General features: G+C 36.4%; 5 protein-coding genes across 8 annotated transcripts; 3 read left to right on the top strand and 2 right to left on the bottom strand.

Moving 5' to 3' along the window:
- Positions 1-1,717: 1,717 nt before the first annotated feature.
- Positions 1,718-4,905, top strand: LOC129238951 (microsomal glutathione S-transferase 1-like). Of its 2 annotated transcripts, XM_054874196.1 has the most exons (4): positions 1,718-2,063; positions 4,045-4,080; positions 4,258-4,337; positions 4,484-4,905. In XM_054874196.1, exons 1-4 carry the CDS (start codon positions 1,860-1,862, stop codon positions 4,734-4,736), a joined length of 573 nt encoding a protein of 190 aa, XP_054730171.1. In that variant the 5' UTR covers positions 1,718-1,859; the 3' UTR covers positions 4,737-4,905. The 2 variants fall into 2 exon arrangements, with proteins under 2 accessions (XP_054730171.1, XP_054730172.1); XM_054874197.1 differs by lacking the exon at positions 4,045-4,080.
- LOC129238952 (cytochrome c oxidase copper chaperone) lies at positions 4,782-5,576 on the bottom strand. 3 transcript variants are annotated; one of them, XM_054874200.1, is made up of 3 exons: positions 5,444-5,576; positions 5,164-5,334; positions 4,782-5,104 (listed from the first exon to the last, which is right to left on the bottom strand). In XM_054874200.1, the coding sequence occupies exons 2-3, from the start codon at positions 5,298-5,300 to the stop codon at positions 5,020-5,022; spliced, it is 222 nt and encodes a 73-aa protein (XP_054730175.1). In that variant the 5' UTR covers positions 5,301-5,334; positions 5,444-5,576; the 3' UTR covers positions 4,782-5,019. The 3 variants fall into 3 exon arrangements, with proteins under 3 accessions (XP_054730175.1, XP_054730174.1, XP_054730173.1); XM_054874199.1 differs by having other exon boundaries at positions 5,423-5,487; XM_054874198.1 differs by having other exon boundaries at positions 5,398-5,484.
- Positions 5,577-6,990: 1,414 nt separating this feature from the next.
- LOC129239305 (dynein axonemal light chain 1) lies at positions 6,991-8,282 on the top strand. The gene is made up of 2 exons (XM_054874716.1): positions 6,991-7,914; positions 7,980-8,282. Exons 1-2 carry the CDS (start codon positions 7,651-7,653, stop codon positions 8,268-8,270), a joined length of 555 nt encoding a protein of 184 aa, XP_054730691.1. The 5' UTR covers positions 6,991-7,650; the 3' UTR covers positions 8,271-8,282.
- Positions 8,283-8,292: 10 nt separating this feature from the next.
- On the bottom strand, positions 8,293-9,583 carry LOC129239304 (translation machinery-associated protein 16 homolog). The gene is made up of 4 exons (XM_054874715.1): positions 9,217-9,583; positions 8,777-9,149; positions 8,512-8,718; positions 8,293-8,478 (listed from the first exon to the last, which is right to left on the bottom strand). The coding sequence occupies exons 1-3, from the start codon at positions 9,298-9,300 to the stop codon at positions 8,546-8,548; spliced, it is 630 nt and encodes a 209-aa protein (XP_054730690.1). The 5' UTR covers positions 9,301-9,583; the 3' UTR covers positions 8,293-8,478; positions 8,512-8,545.
- Positions 9,584-12,970: 3,387 nt separating this feature from the next.
- LOC129239060 (lipoamide acyltransferase component of branched-chain alpha-keto acid dehydrogenase complex, mitochondrial) lies at positions 12,971-19,834 on the top strand. The gene is made up of 6 exons (XM_054874340.1): positions 12,971-13,240; positions 16,615-16,730; positions 16,792-17,362; positions 17,419-17,817; positions 17,891-17,962; positions 19,408-19,834. Exons 1-6 carry the CDS (start codon positions 13,160-13,162, stop codon positions 19,567-19,569), a joined length of 1,401 nt encoding a protein of 466 aa, XP_054730315.1. The 5' UTR covers positions 12,971-13,159; the 3' UTR covers positions 19,570-19,834.
- Positions 19,835-20,980: the final 1,146 nt, after the last annotated feature.

Raw genomic sequence — 20,980 nt, 5'->3', positions numbered from 1 at the left:
TTCTGTTTTTGCTTGCTTAGGTTTAAATGTTTAGTTTTACTCCAGAAGATCATAAACACTTAGGAACCCAGATACCTCAAAGATCGACTTATGTTTTCAAGTCCTGCCGTTCGTTAAACTTAGTCCCGAAGAAATACAGTTGTTTGGTTACTAAACGTCAATACTTTGTGCTCTCTGTCCGTCTTTGGAATACCTTACCTTACAAAATTAAACGTATAAAAGAAAGCTCGTGCTTCAAAAATAAATTGCTTCACTACCTTGCCGAAAATTGCTGAATGTACTCAAATGGTTCCACATTATTTAAATCTCTTCCAATTAATCCCTACTCCTACTATAGCCATGTAAAATTTGCTTTTTGAATCAATATTATTCAATATTTTTTCAAACTTTTTTTTTATTTTGAAGATTGAACATTGTCATTTATGAATGAAAAATAATATCGTTCAAATGACTGCCACGACTGGCTTTACAGTAGGCCATTCGATCAACCCAATTTTTAAGCACATTTTCGATTGTTTGGACTCCAATTTCATGAATGGCAACTTGGATTTCGGGTTTTAAAGCATCAATCGTCTCTGGATGGTTCGCATAGCGTTTGTCCTTAACGGCTCCCCACAAAAAATAGTCCAACGGGCTTAAATCACAGCTCCGGGGCGGCCAATTGATATCGGAATTTCGGCTGATTATTCGGTTTTCAAAAACGGTAGCCAAAAGTTCGAGTGTAACTTTGGCAGTGTGACAAGTTGCACCGTCCTGTTGAAACGAAATGTCGTCCATGTCATCCTCTTCAATTTTTGGAAACAACTCGTTGAGCATGTCACGGTAACGCTCGCCATTTACTGTAACCGCGGCTCCTCGCTCATTCTCGAAAAAAATGGCCCGATGATGCCGCCAGACCAAAAACCGCACCAAACAGTGATTCGTTGTGGATGCATTTGCTTCTCTACACTAACGTGTGGATATTCTGAGCCCCAAATCCGACAATTTTGCTTCTTGACGTAGCCACCGATGTGAAAATCAGAAAAGAAGACTCACCACTTTGGAAATAGGTTTTCAATATTTCCCAATTTTGTTCAAGCGTATAGCGTCCCATTTCGTAAATGTCAAACCTTTAAGTAAATTATGAACACATTTCACATGTCATTTGTGTTACCATTCTCAAAAAAATAGGTGGTTCAAAAAGCAAACGCTATATGGCCCACCCTGTACTACTATTTTTACTTTCTTTTTTTAATACTTTCTCCAACTTCTACTTCTTTACTACTACTAGCTGTAATTTTGATCTTAATTTTGATTTTACTGTTAATCCTTTTATGTAAAGTATTCTTAAGGTCAATCATTGTAAAAATAACCAATGGTTGTATGTTTGACTTTAATTATAATAAATAAATAAATAAATATTTTATTCATACAATATCTATGTACGTATACACATATCTGTGTATTGATGTCTTAATTGCTTTAAAAAAATTTCAGAACTTATATTATCGAGAATGGACTTTATTAAAACAAAAAATTAATTTTCTTATTTCAAAATTTTAAATAAAGTCGTAGAATTCTTCCACCGAGAACCAGTTGATGCATAACTCTCTATTTCAAATACCTCACTTACACACGCTTCGCTCAGCTACATAAATAAATACTAAGCATTTTTAATTTTTCGAAGGTAAACAAGTTCTACTTAAACTTGAAGCTAATTTTTCTGCTCATACTCGACTGCGTAACTCAGCCGCAATAAGCCATTCGCGAAGTTCATACGCTGTTGTTTAGTTGATAAAAACAATATTTGGCATTTGAATTTTACATATTTTTTTTAAATAAAAATTGATAAAAATCCCAAAAAAAAAAAAATAAAAAAAATGAATACAGCAACAAGTGCCGTTCCACCATTGGCTACATTGAACGTGCCAAGTCCCACCACAACTGGGACTGGGAAGATTGTAACAAATCTTTTAACTATTGACAACCCCGTCTTCTGTTGCTTCCTCTTCTGGGCCAGTGTGCTGGTGATTAAGATGCTGCTGATGTCGTTACTGACAGCACTACAACGGTTCCGGCATAAGGTATGTAGTAATTGTGCACATAATTTTGCTTTTCAGGATGGTGTTCATCTTTTTATTTTGCAAGATCATAAAAAATTCGACATACAGTTTTGGGTAATGTTGCTGAAAGAAGAGGAGTAAGTAGGCAATATGGAATTTCAATTCAAATATAGTATTTAATAAATCTACTGAACTTTGAGTTGCGTGATTTAAACCGGTTTCAATATATTCTGAAACGCAAAACAGCAAAGATTTTATACGCAACTTATGTACATATGTATATACAGATACTTACATACATATATGCAAAGTAAAACCACTGAGATAGAAAATTAGAAAAAAAATTAATTTCACTAATTCAGCAGTACGTGCATATGTACATATATGAGCAATTTCTGGTTGCTTGACAGTTTCCGCTACAATGTATCCTTCGTAGAAATTTATCATTGAATTATTGATATACAAAATCATGAAAATACAGGGTGGCTGATGAATTTTGCTACATTAAGAAACTCAAATAACTTTTTTTTAGTGTATGGAATTCATTTATTTTTTTTTTTTCAAGTTGAAGGTCATTAAATTTTATTAAATGTAGCTTAACTAGTTTTAAAAATAATTGAATTTAAATGCCCCCCATGCTCGTTGACACAAGTGCGGCATCTTACAATAGTAAAAAGTTGTTCATTGCTGCTTTGAGAGTTGCGACAGGAATAGCCGCAATTGTTGCCCGAATGGATTGTTTTAGTTCATCCAAATTTGTTGGCTTTGTTTTATAAACTTCTTGTTTACATAAACCCCACAAGAAAAAGTCAGGTGCAGTAAGGTCAGGCGACCTGGGGGCCAACGAAATTCAGAGTTTCTTGGAATCAGTTTATTGGGAAATTTTCGTCGCAACTCTGTCATAACAGTCTGGGCTATGTGAGACGTTGCCCCATCTTGTTGAAACCACACAGAGTTGAAAGGAATTCTCTTTCGGCGTAGTTCTGGATAGAAAAATTCTTTCAGCATTTTCAAATAACGGTCTCCAGTAACCGTAACGGTGTGACCAGTTTCTTCAAAAAAATAAGGCCCGACAATACAGCGTGAAGAAACCGCACACCACACTGTCACGCGAAGAGGATGCAATTCCGTCTCGTGGAGTATCTGTGGGTTAGAAGTACTCCATATTCGACAATTTTGTTTGTTCATATTGCCGTTTAAATCGAAATGGGCCTCATCAGACATGAAAAGGCAGTTTAACATGTTTTGGTCTTCTTCCACCATTTGCAGGATCTTCTGGCAAAATTCCAAGCGAATCGGCAAGTCTGTTGCATTCAGTTTGTTAACCATTTGAATTTTGTGGGGAAATAAGTCTAAATCTTTGTGCATTATTGTTTGCAAAGACTGTCGGCTGACACCAAGTTGAGCAGATAAGCTTCTTGTTGAAACCCTTGGATTGCTTTGTATAGCTGCAGCTACAGCAGCGATCGTTTTCTCCGTCCGAACTGGTGGGTTTCGATGATAAGGCCTTCTTGCGACTGTTCCTTGCTCAGCAAAATTATTCACCAGTCTCATTATGGTCCATCTGCTCGGGGGATCACCGCCAAACATCCGTCTGTACTCTCTCTGTACCAAAACTACGGACTCCAGTGCGTGATAGCGGCGGACTATCCAAATTCTTGTTTGCGTGTCCCAGTTATCCATTTTAATAAATTTTAAAGATCAATCTGCAAATTAAAACCAAAATGGAACAGATAACTTAAAAAGAAAAAAAGTTATTCAATTTTTTTTTGGTAGCGGCTTTCATCAGCCACCCTGTATTTGATTCTGCTTCAAAAGTTCTAATTTAGACTATTGTAGACCGTAATTTCTACCCCAAAAAAAAAAAAACATTTTCACTTTGAGTTAGTGTCACTTTAAATTTGATGTTAATATTTAATAGCAACCGATTCGTCCGAGTCATATTCATTTTTAGTACACATGCACATATTTACAATTGGTGTATTTTGTTCAAAATTTACAGATTCTTGGTATATTTCCTCATAGCTGCTTGCGAAAGGTAAAGCTCCATACATAAAACCCATTATTTTAAAGAACATTAATACCATAAAATCAGTTTTCTCACTTGAAATGGAATATCGTTATACAATAAAAACACATCATATGTATGTACGTACTTATTAGTAATAAAAAAGTTACGAATTAAATTTCACTTTACTTTCATTGTAATTATTAGGTTTTCCCCAACCAAGAGGACTTATTTTTTAAAGATCTTGAAGTGCAATTCAATGATCCTCATGTCGAACGTGCACGCCGGTAAGTATATACGGGTGGCGCTGAATTCATGTTTTCGTTAGACGTATACCTCGGCGAATAAAAATTAATGTAAGCGTTGCCCTTCACAACTCCGGCGACGTTTAAAAATTACTTGCTCAGTTCACTTCATAACATTTCCTTTACAGTGCACACCGCAATGATATGGAGAACATTTTACCTTACTTCACTATGGCACTCTTGTATATTTGCACGAATCCGAATCCAACTGTTGCCTGTATACTCTTCCGCATCGTGACTATTGCGAGAGTACTGCACACACTCGTGTACGCCTTTTACCCAGTACCACAGCCATCGCGCATCATCGCTTTTGGAGTAGCATTTGCCATAACAATTTACATGGCTTGCGCGGTAGCATTGGATATGTTGTCATATATTTAGGCATTATTAAGTCTAAATGATGTATTGAAAATGGTTTGGTAAAAATTAAATTTACTTTTCTTTCCGATTTAAATTATTGTTTTAATTCAATTTCCATACACATTGGCAATTCTCACACATTCTTTAACCGATTACGCAATAAACTAGAAATAAATAGAATAACATTTAATATTTCGACTGGCAGAACTTGCAGCTCAGACAACTTCTCGACTTCGAAACTGTTAAAATTAGTTAAGACTTAAATAACAATCAAAATTGTATGGTTAAATTTGGATTTGTTTATTTATATGTTAAAGCCCTGCGCTCGCATGCATTGTTTGTGTGCCTCAATCAATGATGTGCAATTCTCCTCGCCACGCTCAACAATGCTGAAAAAGAAATGAAACATTATTATGCAATGGAAATGAAACAAAGAAATCTAACTAACCAGGCATCACGCGCTTTCTTGGTATCCGGACAAGCACAACATGCCTTGCATTTAGGTTTCTCAGCCGGTTGTGGTGCTGCTCCAGTGACACTATTGGCTGCCGCTTGCGTTACTTCCTTCACTGGTGCGTTTCCCATTATGCTATCTGTTCCAAAATGCTGATTAAGATTTCTAAAATATAAAAGTTGAACTTGTCACTACGTTGCATTATTTACAAAATAAAATCAATTTTACTTTTGATATTTCACAACTTTTCAACCTTTTAATCTCTTCCACTCACCTCCACAATATTATAATGCTGAAGTTCACAATAGTTGCCGAAAACAAACAAGAATGATTGGTTATTCAATTCGCTTTGGAAAACAAGATTTGCCTTTCCAATGCGCACAAGGTTTTAGCAATAGAGCAGCTGACTTGTTTTTTATAGCAATTTGATGGTTCGAATGTCGCGGTTTTCTATTTGCATCATCGTTTCGTTTGTTTGTTAATATTCTGATTGAAAGTTTCATATTCAAACCATCAAATTTCAGGCTGGAATTTAGAACAATGTATATTTTGGAATTTCTGGCAAACTATAATGTTTTTTTTAATGAAACTTGGTGGAGATGTTAGTGAGGTGTTAAGGAACACTCTTTATAATTTTAAATTATTCGGGAAATAATAATTTTTTAATTATTTACATTCAAAATGCCCTCGGGAACTTCACTATAATTTGCCACATTACACTCTATATTTTTTAACATTTCACTAAAATTCACCAAATATACATTCACACGCGTGTTTTTACCGATTTTTATGCTAATATTATAATTATATCTATTAAAATTAAATGCAAATTCATTTGCCTATGCAATCACATTCCAATTTTAAGCGCGAATAAGAAGAAGATTGGAATGCCAACAGTATGGTGTTGCCGGATGCCTGCAAATGGAAACAAAAAATAAGTTCTTGAGTTTAGTGTTAATCATGGGGGTGGGGGTTATTGTGCCTCCTTACTACATACACGCATATGACGTTTTACTTTTGGGTTCAATGGTTTTAACACGGAAAGGAGTTTTACGCAAAAATACTGTGGATTGCGTAGACGGAGTTGGACTGATGAGGGTTATTTTTTTGAAGCGCGGCCGAAGGCTGCCCACGCGATAAGGAGTTCTACGTAAAAATACTGTGTTAATTAATTTCATTTAATTTTAATTACTTTATTATTTTTTGTGATACGCTTAATAACATTGTTTTTAAGTTTAAGTAAGTTGTATGTTTTTATTTTCAAAATTATTTCTCAACTTTAAATTCCACCAAAAAATACTGCAGTTTTACAATGAACCTTCCACTGAACATCCCTGCGTGCGAACTTCGTTTTCATTTCAGGTGTATGGCAACACCAACTTTTCGCTAAATTAGAGAACTTTAATATTAAATTACTTAAAAACTATAAGCCTCCGGCAGGTTCTGTTTTCAGTTTTAAGATGGGGATACACCCCTCTATCACCCCCTTTTTACCGTTTTTTCCAAAGCGATATACATTATACTAAAGTTTTTCCAAATTGCAAAAACGAAATCCTTAGAAATTGGATTTTTAGCCTACTGCTTTCACGTTGTATGAATTCGCCTTGCGCCTTGCCGCATTAGCATTTGGTTTTTGTGAAGTTCACCGTTAGATGGCGCTCGTTTATGGTTTATGTAATATATTTTCATTATGAGGAGGTGCTAAGCCACCAAATAGAGGACTAGATAATTTTTATATATTACAATACTTCACTTTGCTCGATGAATTGTGCTTATATATCTTAAATTTTTGATATGTTCTGCTCCATTTACTTTTGTAATGAATATGAACCTCCAAATTATTTAATTACATTACAGTCCATACTTTTTGGATTACTAAGCGGCTGGGAGCACCATGTTGACCTCCTGACTTATTCTACTGCTTCACGCATACAACCGTAATCAGATAAAAGTTCCTGCCACTCAAGACGGAAAGAGCTATTAAGTCAACGACTGCTGACCAATAGCAATGGACAATCACTTACCTCCAACTCCATCACTGTACGAAATTTAAAAATAACGGTCGGTAAACACCAAAATTCCCAAATTGTTCCTGGTAACACATATGTATGATAAGCTCAACAAGACCATTGCTCAAAATCTACAACGAAGTTGGTCTACGAAAAGCTTCTCATAGTAACTAATAGTGTTTTCTCTGCTCGAAAAACATGCCATCTCATTGTTCGGCAACATTACAAAAACGTTGTCAAAAGCCTTGCGAAAATGTTGCATATTTCATATAATAAAAGACTAGAAAAATCCAATTTGTTGTAACAATTAAAGTTTCGAACAACTGTTTTGACGAACTTGTTGACACAGATAAAAAAAACGGAGAAAAAAACGCTGTCCAAAAATTCTAATGACGTTTGGAAAAATATTTATGAAAACATCAAGAAAATTATACGATATTGTATATTTGAACGTACAATTTTTGATCCCTTAATGGCTAAAGCTACCACTATAAAGGATGCTCTTCGCATATGGGAAGAACAGAACAAAAAGGATCCCATTTCTGCTATAGATATTGGCTTACAGTTTCAATATCCACCAATTGAAAAAATGGATGCCACACTTAATACTCTTGTCAACTGTCGAAAACTCAGCCTTTCTTCCAATATGATTGAAAAAATAGTTGGCATTAATCAGCTTAAAAATCTTCGTGTACTTTCATTGGCTAGAAATAATTTAAAAACCATTAATGGTATTGTAAGTGAGCGAATGTAAAAAAATATCAACTGCGTTTATATTATAATTAATTTCCATGTAAACAGGAAGCACTTGGAGACACATTGGAAGAGTTTTGGGTTAGTTACAATATCATTGAAAAAATAAAACCCATTGAGTCGATGAAAGCACTACGAGTATTTTACATCTCACATAATCTTATTAAAGACTGGGCAGAGTTTAATCGCATGGCAGCCGCACCTAAGTTGGAAGAAATTTCATTTCTTGGCAACCTACTCAACGAAAATATGGATGAATTGGCCTTTCGAAGCGAAGCAATACGGCGTTTGCCGCTAATTAAGAAACTGGATGGTGAACCGGTCATAAGGGGCGATTAGTTCAAATTTACAAATGTCATAATTTAAATGATTTATACAGTTTTATTTACAAGAGGAAGAAATATGTAATTACAATTCAAACTTTTCTTAGCCGGTGCCGCTCTGACGACAATCGGGTATACTTTACGGAAACAATCGCGTTTTACAATGGACCAAGTACTTACCCCTCGGGCGGCATTCCTCAAGAATATATTGGAAATTCTGTATACTATATATAATTATAACTATAACAATAACCTACGTTTTTTCCATCTGCTCTGATTTAGAAGAACCCGCTAGCACATGACATCAGAATTGGAATCATTACTATTTTGAGAGGCTGCACTCTTTAAACGCTGTAGCAGGTTGTGCGAAACAAGATCTAGTTTAAGATGTTGAATACTTAAAGCACTTCCATCCCAGTCCATTAGCGATTTAAATTTTGCTGGGTCACAAAGGTTTAACAATTCTGTTAAGAAGTAAATTGTTTTATAAAAATAGTACATTATTTAGATTCGTACACTAACCCATCCCTCCGCTTTGATATTCATTGCGTTCCTTCTCCAGCGTAATTCTGATAACATCCTGCCGAGCTGCATGTTGTTTCGAGCGGTTTTTGCTGATGGACTGTTTTAGGGCAATATGCGCAAGTTCCTCGTCAAAACGTTTCAGATAGAGAGAGATAAGATCTTCGAATTCCTGCGGAGATAGTGGTTCGGTACGCTCATCATCAATGTGATCCAAGAACCAACAGAGTTTCTCTCCCATTATATTGCTTTTGATTGCATGACCCAAGCGCGCTTTGTGTTTGTTATTCTGTCGTCGCGCTTTACGGCTCAAAGCTTTCGTTTTCCTACTGTTTGGGTGCTTACATTTTTCAAGTTCCTTCCGGAGGTTGGTCTGCAAACAGATCAGTTTTAATTGTATAAAAAGTGCTTGAAAAACGGGTACTATTTCATTAATTTACCATTTTTACCAGAAATTTGCACGTGCTGTAAAATGTTTGTTTTCGTTTGGCAGTAAGAACACATACATATATAATGAAGTTCATTGTAATAGATTGAGATTTCGTTAACGCATTGTGCTTACGAGATATTTCCCACTACTTGACATCTATTACCCGTTACTTTGATAGCTAATGTTATGAATAACTGATTTTGATAGAAATAGTTTATATTTCCAACGTATTGCTAAATCATGTAGCATTTTATGATTAACTAGTCGCATTCAATAACAAAATTATGCACCACCGGGCAGCATTCCAAATATCGAGTATAATCGAAGGTTCTCTCACAAAGAGAAGGAACAGAAAATTATCCATCACTTCCGAAAACTGGTAGGAAAAAACATATCAGCGGAGTTTGTTCACAAATTTTTGTGTTGCTAAAAAAAAATTACAATAAATATGTATACTTTATATACTTGGATTTCTGATGATAAATTTTAAATTTTATCATTTCTGCCTATAAAACAAATTACAAACCGACACATAGGTGAAAGTGCACAAAATACCAGACATATATTTACAAATGTTTTCGTGTTGAATAGTTTTTACCAAGGCGAATTTATTACAGGTGACAGCAAACATATATAAAGTAAAACCCTACATGTATTTGTTGTTGTGCTTGGTCCAAGCATCACGTCAAAAACAGCAAAAATTCTCCAGCAAAAAATTAGCGTCTCTCTCGCTTCGAACTATAACTTTGTTCTCTCAATTTTTGATTGATGGATATATTTATGGCGTTAACGAATGCCTACTTGCAAAAACTGGAAATAACTATTAAAATTCTTTGTCTTATCGGACATGACTAATGTTGAGACTAAATAGGTATTGCTGTCAAATATGACAGTTGTAACTTAACGAAGATCGCCGCTATTTCCGCTATTAAATGTTAAGCCGTTCGTCTATTCTAGTTGGCAGTGCGCGTGTCCATGCTGCACTACAGTATAATATCGTCACGGAATGGCAATTAGTTTTAATGAGAAACTGTTTTTATGGCAGAAATGCACTTAGCTACAATTGCCTGACGAGAGGTGGCCGCTATTCGAAAAATGGTTTGTCTAGCCTCTTAAAGAAGCTTCAGATTCACAGTGGTTATTCTTTTCATAAATATCCTAAATATTATATTTGTGTCTCATGTTAAGTTATTTTATCGGTAAGACATTTATATTTCGCATCTTTCAAAATATTAAAATATTTGTTTGACATTACATTATACCAATGATAAAACTTTTTCTAAAAAAAGAGGTTGTCTGTAAAGTCGGTTTACTGACGATAGTTTAACGTGATAACGTCATAAGAAAATACTGCATTTTTCAAAAGAAAATTTTAATTTTATTTGTTTGATAGATATTTTGTATGGATATAGAGAATGAGGTAACATTAACATAACATAACATAACATAACATAACATAACATAACATAACATAACATAACATAACATAACATAACATAACATAACATAACATAACATAACATAACATAACATAACATAACATAACATAACATAACATAACATAACATAACATAACATAACATAATATAACATATCATAACATAACATAACATGCTGTTCAAGCAAGGTAACGACGCATTTTTTGGTGCGTGCAGCCGGCTACATAGAATTATAAGTCGTTATTACGTCAAAAAATAATAATAACATTAAAACAACAGGTATTATTAACAAACTTGGTTTTATTTTAAATTCTTCAAGTAAATCTAATTAATAATAATCAATAAGAAGGCATATGCAAATACAAATACGTGAATTTATATATGTACATATGCGCATATACATACATATATACGCTCACTTAAGTAGGAGAGAGCAAGATGTCGAACGTTGCCGTTCGTTTGCTTTGTTCGTTCCGCGCTTTCGCTTGCAGTTCATTCAAGGTAACGGCAATGAGCAAGGTAACACTAATGAGCAAGGTAACGACAAATTTTTTCGTGCGTGCAGCCTGTTAAATCGAATTATAAGACGTTATCACGTCAGAAGTCATAGTTTTTCTATATCATCCCGCTGAGAGTGTTCTATCTACTTTGCGCAGTCTTAGCGATGACAATGGTTTTATTATTTCTTCTCTAACACAAACAATTTAAGATACATTTCCACGTTATACAAATTGACATAAAAATTTGATAAAATAAGCATTCGGTTATGCTTTCACATCATCTCTTTTCATTTATTTTTCTAACCTTAGCGAAAAGCAAATATAACAATCAATGCCATTTGTTAGACTATTGAAGTGAAAACTTCTTTAGAATCGTTGGGAGTGATTTGAGAAAAAGTGAAACGAAAAAAGCGACACTCTTGGCTACGAATATTACATATAAACGTAGCGACGAACTAAATAACTTTTCGGCCAGCGCCGACAGCATGGCGCGATAGCCGAGCGGCTAGCAATGTGAGCTTCCGAGCCAAAATTCTTGGTTCGAATCACAAGAAAAAAAATTTTTTTATACAGTTATTTTATTTTATTTTATGATATGTTTATGAGGAGCTTTTTTTCATGGCAGAAATACACTCGGTGTTTTGCCATTGCCTGCTGAGGGGTGAACGCTATTAGAAAAATAGTTTTCCTTAATTTTGGTGTTTTCACCGAGATTCGAACTGACGTTCTCTCTGTGAATTCTGAACAGTAGTCACGCACCGACCCATTCGGCTACGGCGTTTGTTTAATTTTACTGATGCAAAAATGAGGAAAAATATATGAATAAAGTTTGCTTACTGTTTACACATTTTCCAAAGGTGACGGAGAACCAAAAAACAAAAGTCGATTTTCAAACAAATACGAGTGCATATGTGTAATTTTGTTAGAGTTTCGGTCACGCCCCAGCAAAACCTGCGTGCATATGTGTTTGTAACATTTAAAAAAATGTAATTGTGTTAGAGTTTCGGTCACGCAGGTTTTGCTGGGGACGCTCATAATAGCAACCGCGTGTGTATTTTTATATTCGTAAATATTTTCATTTTTAAATATTTACCGCAATTATGCCGAAAAATAATACAGAAAAGTGTCGTGAGTATCGACAGAAAAAAAAATCAATAAATAGCATCACGGAATTCATTCACGAAAATTTAATAAAGTATACACCAGAAGTATCGCGGATACTTAGAAAAGATTACGATAAAGTTCCAATGATTTTAAGTGGCGATTTTAACGTAAATTTTGCATTGGACACAGCGGTTCCTTCAATTGACTTTCTCAATACAACATTCAATTTAAAAATGTGTAACAATCGCACTGAATCGACAACACGATCGAAATTGAAAACATTGAGGATGAATAATAATAAAATGAAGAAAATAAAATATGAACTTTATAGCAATATTATAATGAACCTATAATTATCCCGCCCCTAATGCTGCTTTCGTCTTATTCTCTCTCAGTTTGTTTTACGGAAGGTTTCACTTCTATCGCGTCTAACCGTTAGACTGGTATTTTTTTTTTGATATGAGAACTTAATATAAAAAAAATGTATTTGTGTGAAACATGTAGAAATTAAAGTGATTTGAAAAAAAGTATAGTTATAAATTTACGAAATTTACAAATTCCAAAATGAATGGAAAAATTCCAACTAAAATGATAGCGGCAGCACTGATCACTGATCATGGCAATGTGTCCAAGGCGAATTTATTATTAAATCCACCTTGAATGCGTCTGACAGTTTTCGCTGTAGAAGAACAACAAACATATTTGACAGATAATGATAAGAACGGATGTCTGTCTATTTGTACAATGCACATAGTTTCTTTATTTTTCTTGTTCACGTTTTTCTGAAGTGAAGTAGTATTAGCAATCATATGTAAATATTGAATATTGGAGTGTCCTAAGATAAATAAAATTTATATTTTCGATAGCATACCAGTTAAATCCATTATATAGCCGTTAAGTCTACTTAAAGATGTCTCGCATATTCTTGAGAAATGGTGCAGCGACAATTCTAAAAAATCATTTACCTCATTCGGTGAAATTTTGCCGGAAAGTACGTGTAATTAAATACAAAATACCGAAATGTTAATGATATTTACTGATTATTTACTAGCTAAGTACAAAGTATCACATTATATAGTATTTATGCTATTCAAAATGAGTATTGGAATGCGTATAGGAATTTGAAAATAAGTACAGCAATCGTTTGGAAATTGCATAACTCACAAATACCACATTTGTATATCCACATATTGACCTTTGTCTATAGCTTTCCAAAAAAATATTCAAAAATTTAATGCAACACTCGTACAGATATTTCGATATTTATTTTTAGATTTTTAGTGGTTGAAAAAAAGTTATCCATTGAATTTTTGTATCACGTAAAACGTCAGTTAGTACACAAATATGCAGAAAAATATTATGTTGTTGTAACAGCACATTTTTAAAGGAATGCTGTTGAAGTGGTTCAAATGAACTCACTGTCACTATCATGAAATGTTAAGCAGTTTACCACTTAGCCCATCTGTTCGGCTATGTCACTCCGTGGAATTATAAATGCACCAATATGATTTAGAGAATATAGAGAATCGTTTCCACGACAGTCGGTTCTACGTTACCGAAACGACCCAGATTTATATTCGGCCAAGGACTCACTCCAGCAGCATTCCCCGTATGCAAGTATGGGGAATGTTTATGCTGCTACAACAACAACGGAGAATATAATATATCTTGAAATAATTTCTGAAGCCGAATTTATACCGAGCATAGTTATTAATCGAATTTTAGCGAAATGTAAGCCAGACCTTCGAATTAATCTCTTCAACACAGAGTGAATCTTTATTTTACTCTGCTACTAAAGCATTGAATACTTTCAGGATACATCATCTAACAAGTTTGGTTGCTTACCACTTTATAGCTCTGGAAATACTATCTCGAAACTCTTGGGCTATGACCGGTTATGTGATTTATCAGACTAACACCTTGACATTCACTAGGATGCCTCTTCGTACAGATTTATTTTCTGGATTAAAGTACAATTTGAAATTTGCCTCATTTTACTTAAGAAATATTTTAATAATGACAACATGACTTGAGCTTGATCAGAGGAAAGCGTTGAATGTAATGCATGTAAAGGGTGTTTTTTTAGAGGTTAGGTTTTCAAGATGAAATAAAACGTATATAATTTAATGTTATGGCCAAGAATTTAGTTTTATTATAAAGATAAGGGTTTGCCATTATGTTTTAAAAATGATTTCGGGCAAGTGGCCGCCGCGGCTGGCTCGAATAAATTCCAGCCAAGAGGCCCAATTTTCGATCACTTTTTGCAGCAATTGGGGCCGTGTGTCAGCAATAACGCGCCGAATATTCTCTTCCAAGACGTCAATCGTCTCGGGCTTATCTGCGTAGACAAGCGACTTCACATAGCCCCATAAGAAATAGTCCAGCGGTGTTATATCGCACGATCTTGGAGGCCACGCCACAGGTCCACGGCGCGAGATAATGCGCTCACCAAAAGTTTCCTTCAATAAATCGATTGTTGCGTTGGCTGTATGGCATGTAGCGCCGTCTTGTTGGAACCAAAGGTCGTCCACATCAACATCGTCCAATTCAGGCACGAAAAAGTCATTAATCATGGCTCTATAGCGCTCTCCATTGACTGTAACATTATGGCCGGCTTCATTTTTAAAGAAATATGGACCAATGATTCCCTCTGCCCATAGTGCACACCAAACAGTGACTTTTTGAGGATGTAACGGCGTCTCAGCAATGGCTTGTGGATTATGTTCACTCCAAATGCGACAATTTTGCTTATTGACATACCCATTCAACCAAAAGTGAGCTTCCTCGCTGAACAAAATTTTCTTCGATGCGTCGCGCGAACCGAACCATTATTTTCGTAATAAATTTGCACGATTTGCAAACATTGTTCAGGTGTAAGTCTATTCATTATGAAATGGCAAACCAAACTGAGCATAAATCAAGTGACAGCTGTCAAAAAGACCATCTACGAAAAAAGTAGTGCCAACTTGAAAACCTAACCTCTAAAAAAAACACCCTTTACTTTATCTAAATAGTGATAATCATATCGGGGCTTTAAAATTTTTTTTATTGTAATGGCTCTGAAGCTTGTAGAAAGCTGGTTAAAAACAAGGGCCAATGCAGTTCGTCTCAGTTAATTCGAAAATTAATTTTCGAAAAAATATGTGGATCTGATAAGCTACTCAAGATTCTCATGCCGATTCCACGATTTGAGGCTCCAATTATCTGTTTGTGTAATTTCTGTATTTAGTATTAATTTGAGTTTTTCGGTCGCGGTGGTTGAATTAGCGGGATTTGTTTCCAAACTGTCATTTCGTTTCTGCGTTAGTTGCGGATTTCCTCTTTAATTTGTCAAACCTGTATTTATACACGATATACTATTTCCCAATTCTCAAGTTCAAGGTATAAGAATCTTTCTACATATATATTTAATCTGGTGAAAATAAAGGTATTTTTCCAGGTCAAATCAATACAAACCGCATGAAACTCTGATTCTTTGATGAACAAAGTGTTGTCAAAAATGATATACATACATATATTCCCATATCTATGTACAATACTTAAAGTTTTATCTAAATCTTTCTAAACTGTTGTAGAAAAAATGTACACGAAATTCTCATACAGGTTCAAAAAACTAACACAACGATGTAAGACAGCACCGCTGGCCGGCAGCACTTGGGGCAAAGACAAAGAACTGTTGCTTTCGACATTTAAGGCAATTGGCCGGCCGGTTCTTAAGCAGTTCCTGCTTGGATGTTGCCGCAGGTCTCATCCCTGCAGACACCTGCTTGAGCCTGAGCCGCCTCCCAGGCACGTCAGGAGACACCTCCTTGACTACGCTGACGAAATCCAGGACAAATCTGACCGTAACCTACTGGACCGGACAGTATTTAGACAGTCAATAAACGACATTCACCGGGAGACCGTTACCACCTTCTTGAACTCCCGTCCCATGAATGCCGTAATCGGAGTCCAACCACCACCTATTGCAGATGAAGAGCTCCAGCATCTCCGTGAGACCCGTGTAACACTGGCACAACTACGTTCTGGATATTCTAGCAGGTTAAATTCCTACATATCCAGAATCGACCCCGACATACCAAACACATGTCCGGCATGTGAAGGTGCCCCGCACGACACTAACCACCTCTTCACATGCCCTCTTAAACCGACTCATCTAACCCCCCTCTCCTTCTGGACCCAACCTGTCGAAACAGCATGTTTCCTGGGCCTACCCCTAGATGAGCTAGACGAAGACGAACGATGATATGCCTACACTGACAGGGCTACCTATGCTGTTAACAACAACAACAACAACAACAGCACCATTGCCCATCTAATGAATATTGTTTTGTCTTTTTAAAGTAAGTTTAATTTTTTTTTCAGCCTCTCAAAGCGACTCAAATTCGGCACCTGAGCTTGACACCATGCATGGAAAAATTAGTGTCATTTAAACTCAGCGACATTGGTGAGGGCATTCGCGAAGTTACCGTGAAGGAATGGTAAGAAACAACAATTTTTAGTACCATTATAATGTCATTGATAAGAATATTTTACTTACAGGTTTGTCAAAGTCGGTGACACTGTAGAACAGTTCGATAACCTCTGTGAAGTGCAATCCGATAAGGCATCCGTTACAATCACAAGTCGTTATGATGGAAAAATCGTGAAACTACATCATCCAGTGGATGATATCGCTTTGGTCGGCAAACCATTATTGGATTTTGAGGTCGAGGAAGAAGGTGATAGCGAGAGCTCTGATTCTGAGTCAAGTTCCGATGCGGATTCCAATTCAATAAAAAAGATGTCTGCACAATCGGCATCTGGAAAAGTCGCTAGCGACGAGGATGTGGCGCGTCATATAACCCTTGCAACGCCCGCTGTGCGTCGTTTGGCTATGGAAAATAAAGTGGACCTTTCGATGGTATCGGGGACAGGTAGACAAGGACGTGTGTTGAAAGGGGATGTACTCGAGTATTTAGGGCAGTTGCCAGCTGGCACCAATGTCCCACATCCAACGATTGCCAAGCTTGAAACACAATCCGACGAAAAGCGTAAATCTGCTGTTGCTGACCGTGTTGAACAATTGAAAGGAGTACCTAAAGCGATGCTAAAGTCTATGTCTGAAACTTTGGTATGTATTTTGAAAAAAAAATCAAATCAAGTGCACTAATCCAATTCAAAATTTAGAAAATCCCTCACTTTGCCTACAGCGATGAAATTGATATGACAAAACTGATGGATTTTCGTTATCAGTTACAACCCGTAGCCAGCGAAAGAGGTATATCTAAGCTAACCTTTATGCCTTTCTGCATCAAGGCTGCTTCTATTGCACTCTTGAAGTATCCTATTTTAAATAGTTCGCTGAATGTTGAGAAGGAGGAGGTAATATATAAAGCTGCACACAATATCAGCGTGGCGATAGACACTCCTCAGGGCTTAGTAGTGCCGAATGTTAAGAATTGTGAGATTAAGAATATTTTAGAAATCGCCAAGGATTTGAATGGCTTAATCGAAAGGGGTCGCAATGGTGCTTTAACCCCGAAAGATTTTGCTGATGGCACTTTTTCTCTTTCGAACATTGGTGTGGTAAGTTACTGGTGGAAAAAAACCTCCCCTATGTATGTATGTGTGTATGTATATATTAAAAATATTGTTTTAGGTTGGCGGCACTTATACTCATCCCTGTATTATGGCGCCACAAGTAGCCATCGGTGCCATGGGACGCACGAAGGTACGCATATAAATTGAAATAATTTTATTTAACAAATTTTTATTTAAATTCAGCTTTAAAATCACTATACAGGCGGAAGTAAGGGTTTTATATTTTTTGTTTATCGGCTCAAATCAGGCAACCAGTCATTGGTATACGACTCGACTAAATAAATGAATAAATATGTGATTGCACTTCGCTTTAAGGATTTCCCGTATCCTCTACTCTTCACAATAACTCATCCAGACTCAGTTCTTTCAATAAACCCAGAATGGAGCTGGCATGAATTGTTCGAATCGGCCCTCGACATAACGAGGCACAAATGCTCCCAGTAGTGAAGCACAATAAACTGCTCAGCAAGCAGTTCCTGCTTGAATGTTACCGCAGGTTTCACCCCTGCAGACACCTGCTTGAGCCTGAGCCGCCTCCCAGGCACGTCAGGAGACACCTCCTAGACTACGCTGACGAAATTCAGGACAAAACTGACCGCAACCTACTGGACCGGACAGTATTTAGACAGTCAATAAACGATATTCACCGGGAGACCGTTACCACCTTCATGAACTCGCGTCCTGTGAATGCCGTAATCGGAGTCCTACCACCACCTATTGCAGACGAAGAGCTCCAGCTTCCCCGTGAGACTCGTGTAACACTGGCACAACAACGTTCTGGATACTGTAGCAGGTTAAACTCCTACATATCCGGCATGTGAAGGTACCCCGCACGACACTAACCACCTCTTCACATGCCCCCTTAAACCGACTCATCTAACCCCCCTCTCCCTCTGGACCCAACCTGTCGAAACAGCATGTTTCCTGAGCCTTACCCTAGATGAGCTAAACGAAGACGACCGATGATATGCCTACACTGACAGGGCTACCTACCTATGCTGTTAAAACAACAACAACAACACCCTCTAGTATGCTCTTGTCATCAAAGTATAGTATGCGGCTGTTGTTCTAACACTAAATTTGAGGAGATGATATTTTCAGGCAGAGGTGATAATTTCAGGAGATGATATCCTCACATAATCTGAATGACTTTATCTAAGTAGACGAAAAGAAAAAAAAATATACATATATATGTGTATAATTGGCTCCTACACCTTTACTGAATGTTTGACCGAGCTTCCCCTTTATTTGGGGCGTCTTGATGATATTCCACAAATAGAAGAACAGTTTTAAGCCGACTCCTAATGGCATATGGGTGTGATGAGAAGTTTTTTCATGTCAGAAATACACTCGGAGGTTTGCCATTGCCTGCCGAGGGCGACCGTTATTCGGAAAAACGCCGAAAGAAAATACTGTTAGAAAACAAACTCGAACTTGAAGGGCACTGTGACTGCATTAATTTAAAATCCATCAAATATATCGTATTTCAGTTGCCTATCATAATCAGATATAACTGTAAATTTTATATTATATGAAATGTAGTAATGAAAATTTCAATTAATTTTCTTTTTTTAGGCTGTGCCACGATTTAATGAAAAATATGAAGTTGTTAAAGCTTACGTGATGAATGTCAGCTGGTGTGCAGATCATCGCATTATTGATGGAGTCACCATGGCCAAATTCTCTAATCTGTGGAAACAGTATTTGGAGAACCCGGCTTTATTTTTGCTAAACTAATACTCCCATGATCCCTTGGCGGAAAACTCTATGAGCTCAATTTAACTGAAAGGCTGTTTGCTGCATTTATTTACATAATTTAGCTAAAAAGTGAAACATCTTGTTCTTATCATCCAAGATGTGCACCTTATCAAGTGCATTTAGCGAGCTTTAAGCTCCAAACTATAATATAAATCGTAATCTATGGGTGCTATACCTATTACTTGTTGTGTCAAAGGCATTTAAATATTTTTAGAAAATACTGGTTTATGTATAAAGCGAATAATTGATTCGAGTTTTTATATTACATTTATTTTTTTTTTATAAAGAACACGTTTTCTTAGTCGGTAGGGAGACCCAGTTCTTGCTGAAATGTATATATATATATTACATTAAGGCGGGTCGATTTAAAAATCGCTCATTGCTCTGTGAAAATCGTATTCTAGGGATCAAAATAAGAAACTTTGCCGAAGGAACCATACCTCTAAAACGAATTCTGATGTCCCCCAATTTGGGTCGAACTTTTTAGTTTCTTTTCTCTTGTAAAATGTAAAATGATTGTATGGGGATCCCTGTAGGGGAGTTCCAGGGGGTGTGCCACTGGCATGGTGGATCGGCCGTCCAAAGTTAGTGGGGGTCGGTCATACATTTGGACTCGATTGGAGCACTCTAAATGGGTCAAAGTGGGATTTTTCGTTCGACCCAAATTGGGGGACATCAGAATTCGTTTTAGAGGTATGGTTCCTTCGGCAAAGTTTCTTATTTTGATCCCTGGAATACGATTTTCACAGAGCAATGAGAGATTTTTAAATCGACCCGCCCTAATGACCACCATCCAGATTCCATTATGGTTTGTTGGGGAGTGTCTTGTAAAGGCGTTACATCTCTTCATTTCTGCGAAAAATGGTTAAGACTGGGACAAAAGTGTACCAGGAGGATGTCTTAGAAAGCGTAGTGAAGCAGTACTCTATTCAATGAAGAGCGTTGGATCTTCCAGCAAGATTGCGCTCCCGTCCATAAGGCAAAAACCACCCAGCAGTGGTTAAAAACATTATTTCTGGGTTCATAGCGGCAGAAGATTGGCCGTTGGAAGTTCAGATCTGAATCCATTGAGCTACAGCTTCTGGACAGAATTGGAGAACATGACCTGTCGAAGATCTCACGGAAATTTGGAGAGTATCAAACAATCTTTGGTTCGAGCAGCGATGCCAATATCCATGGAAACCATGGGTGAAGGCTTGTTTAAAAACAAATGGTGACCAATTCGAATGAAAATTGAAATTTTTTTTCTTTAATATCTACATGATTAAATAAAACTAACTTCATTAAAAAAAAGTGATAATTTCATATCCATAACTGACTTAAGGGGGGAGCCTGGTTTATAAGGTGAAAAAAATCAATTTTTTTTTTTCATTTTAAGCGATTCCTAATA

The sequence above is a fragment of the Anastrepha obliqua genome, chromosome 2 (genome assembly GCF_027943255.1).
Source record: "Anastrepha obliqua isolate idAnaObli1 chromosome 2, idAnaObli1_1.0, whole genome shotgun sequence".
NCBI classification, from domain to species: Eukaryota; Metazoa; Arthropoda; class Insecta; order Diptera; family Tephritidae; genus Anastrepha; species Anastrepha obliqua.
Note: the sequence above shows the minus strand (reverse complement) of the source record. Positions and strands in the feature narration are given on the sequence as shown.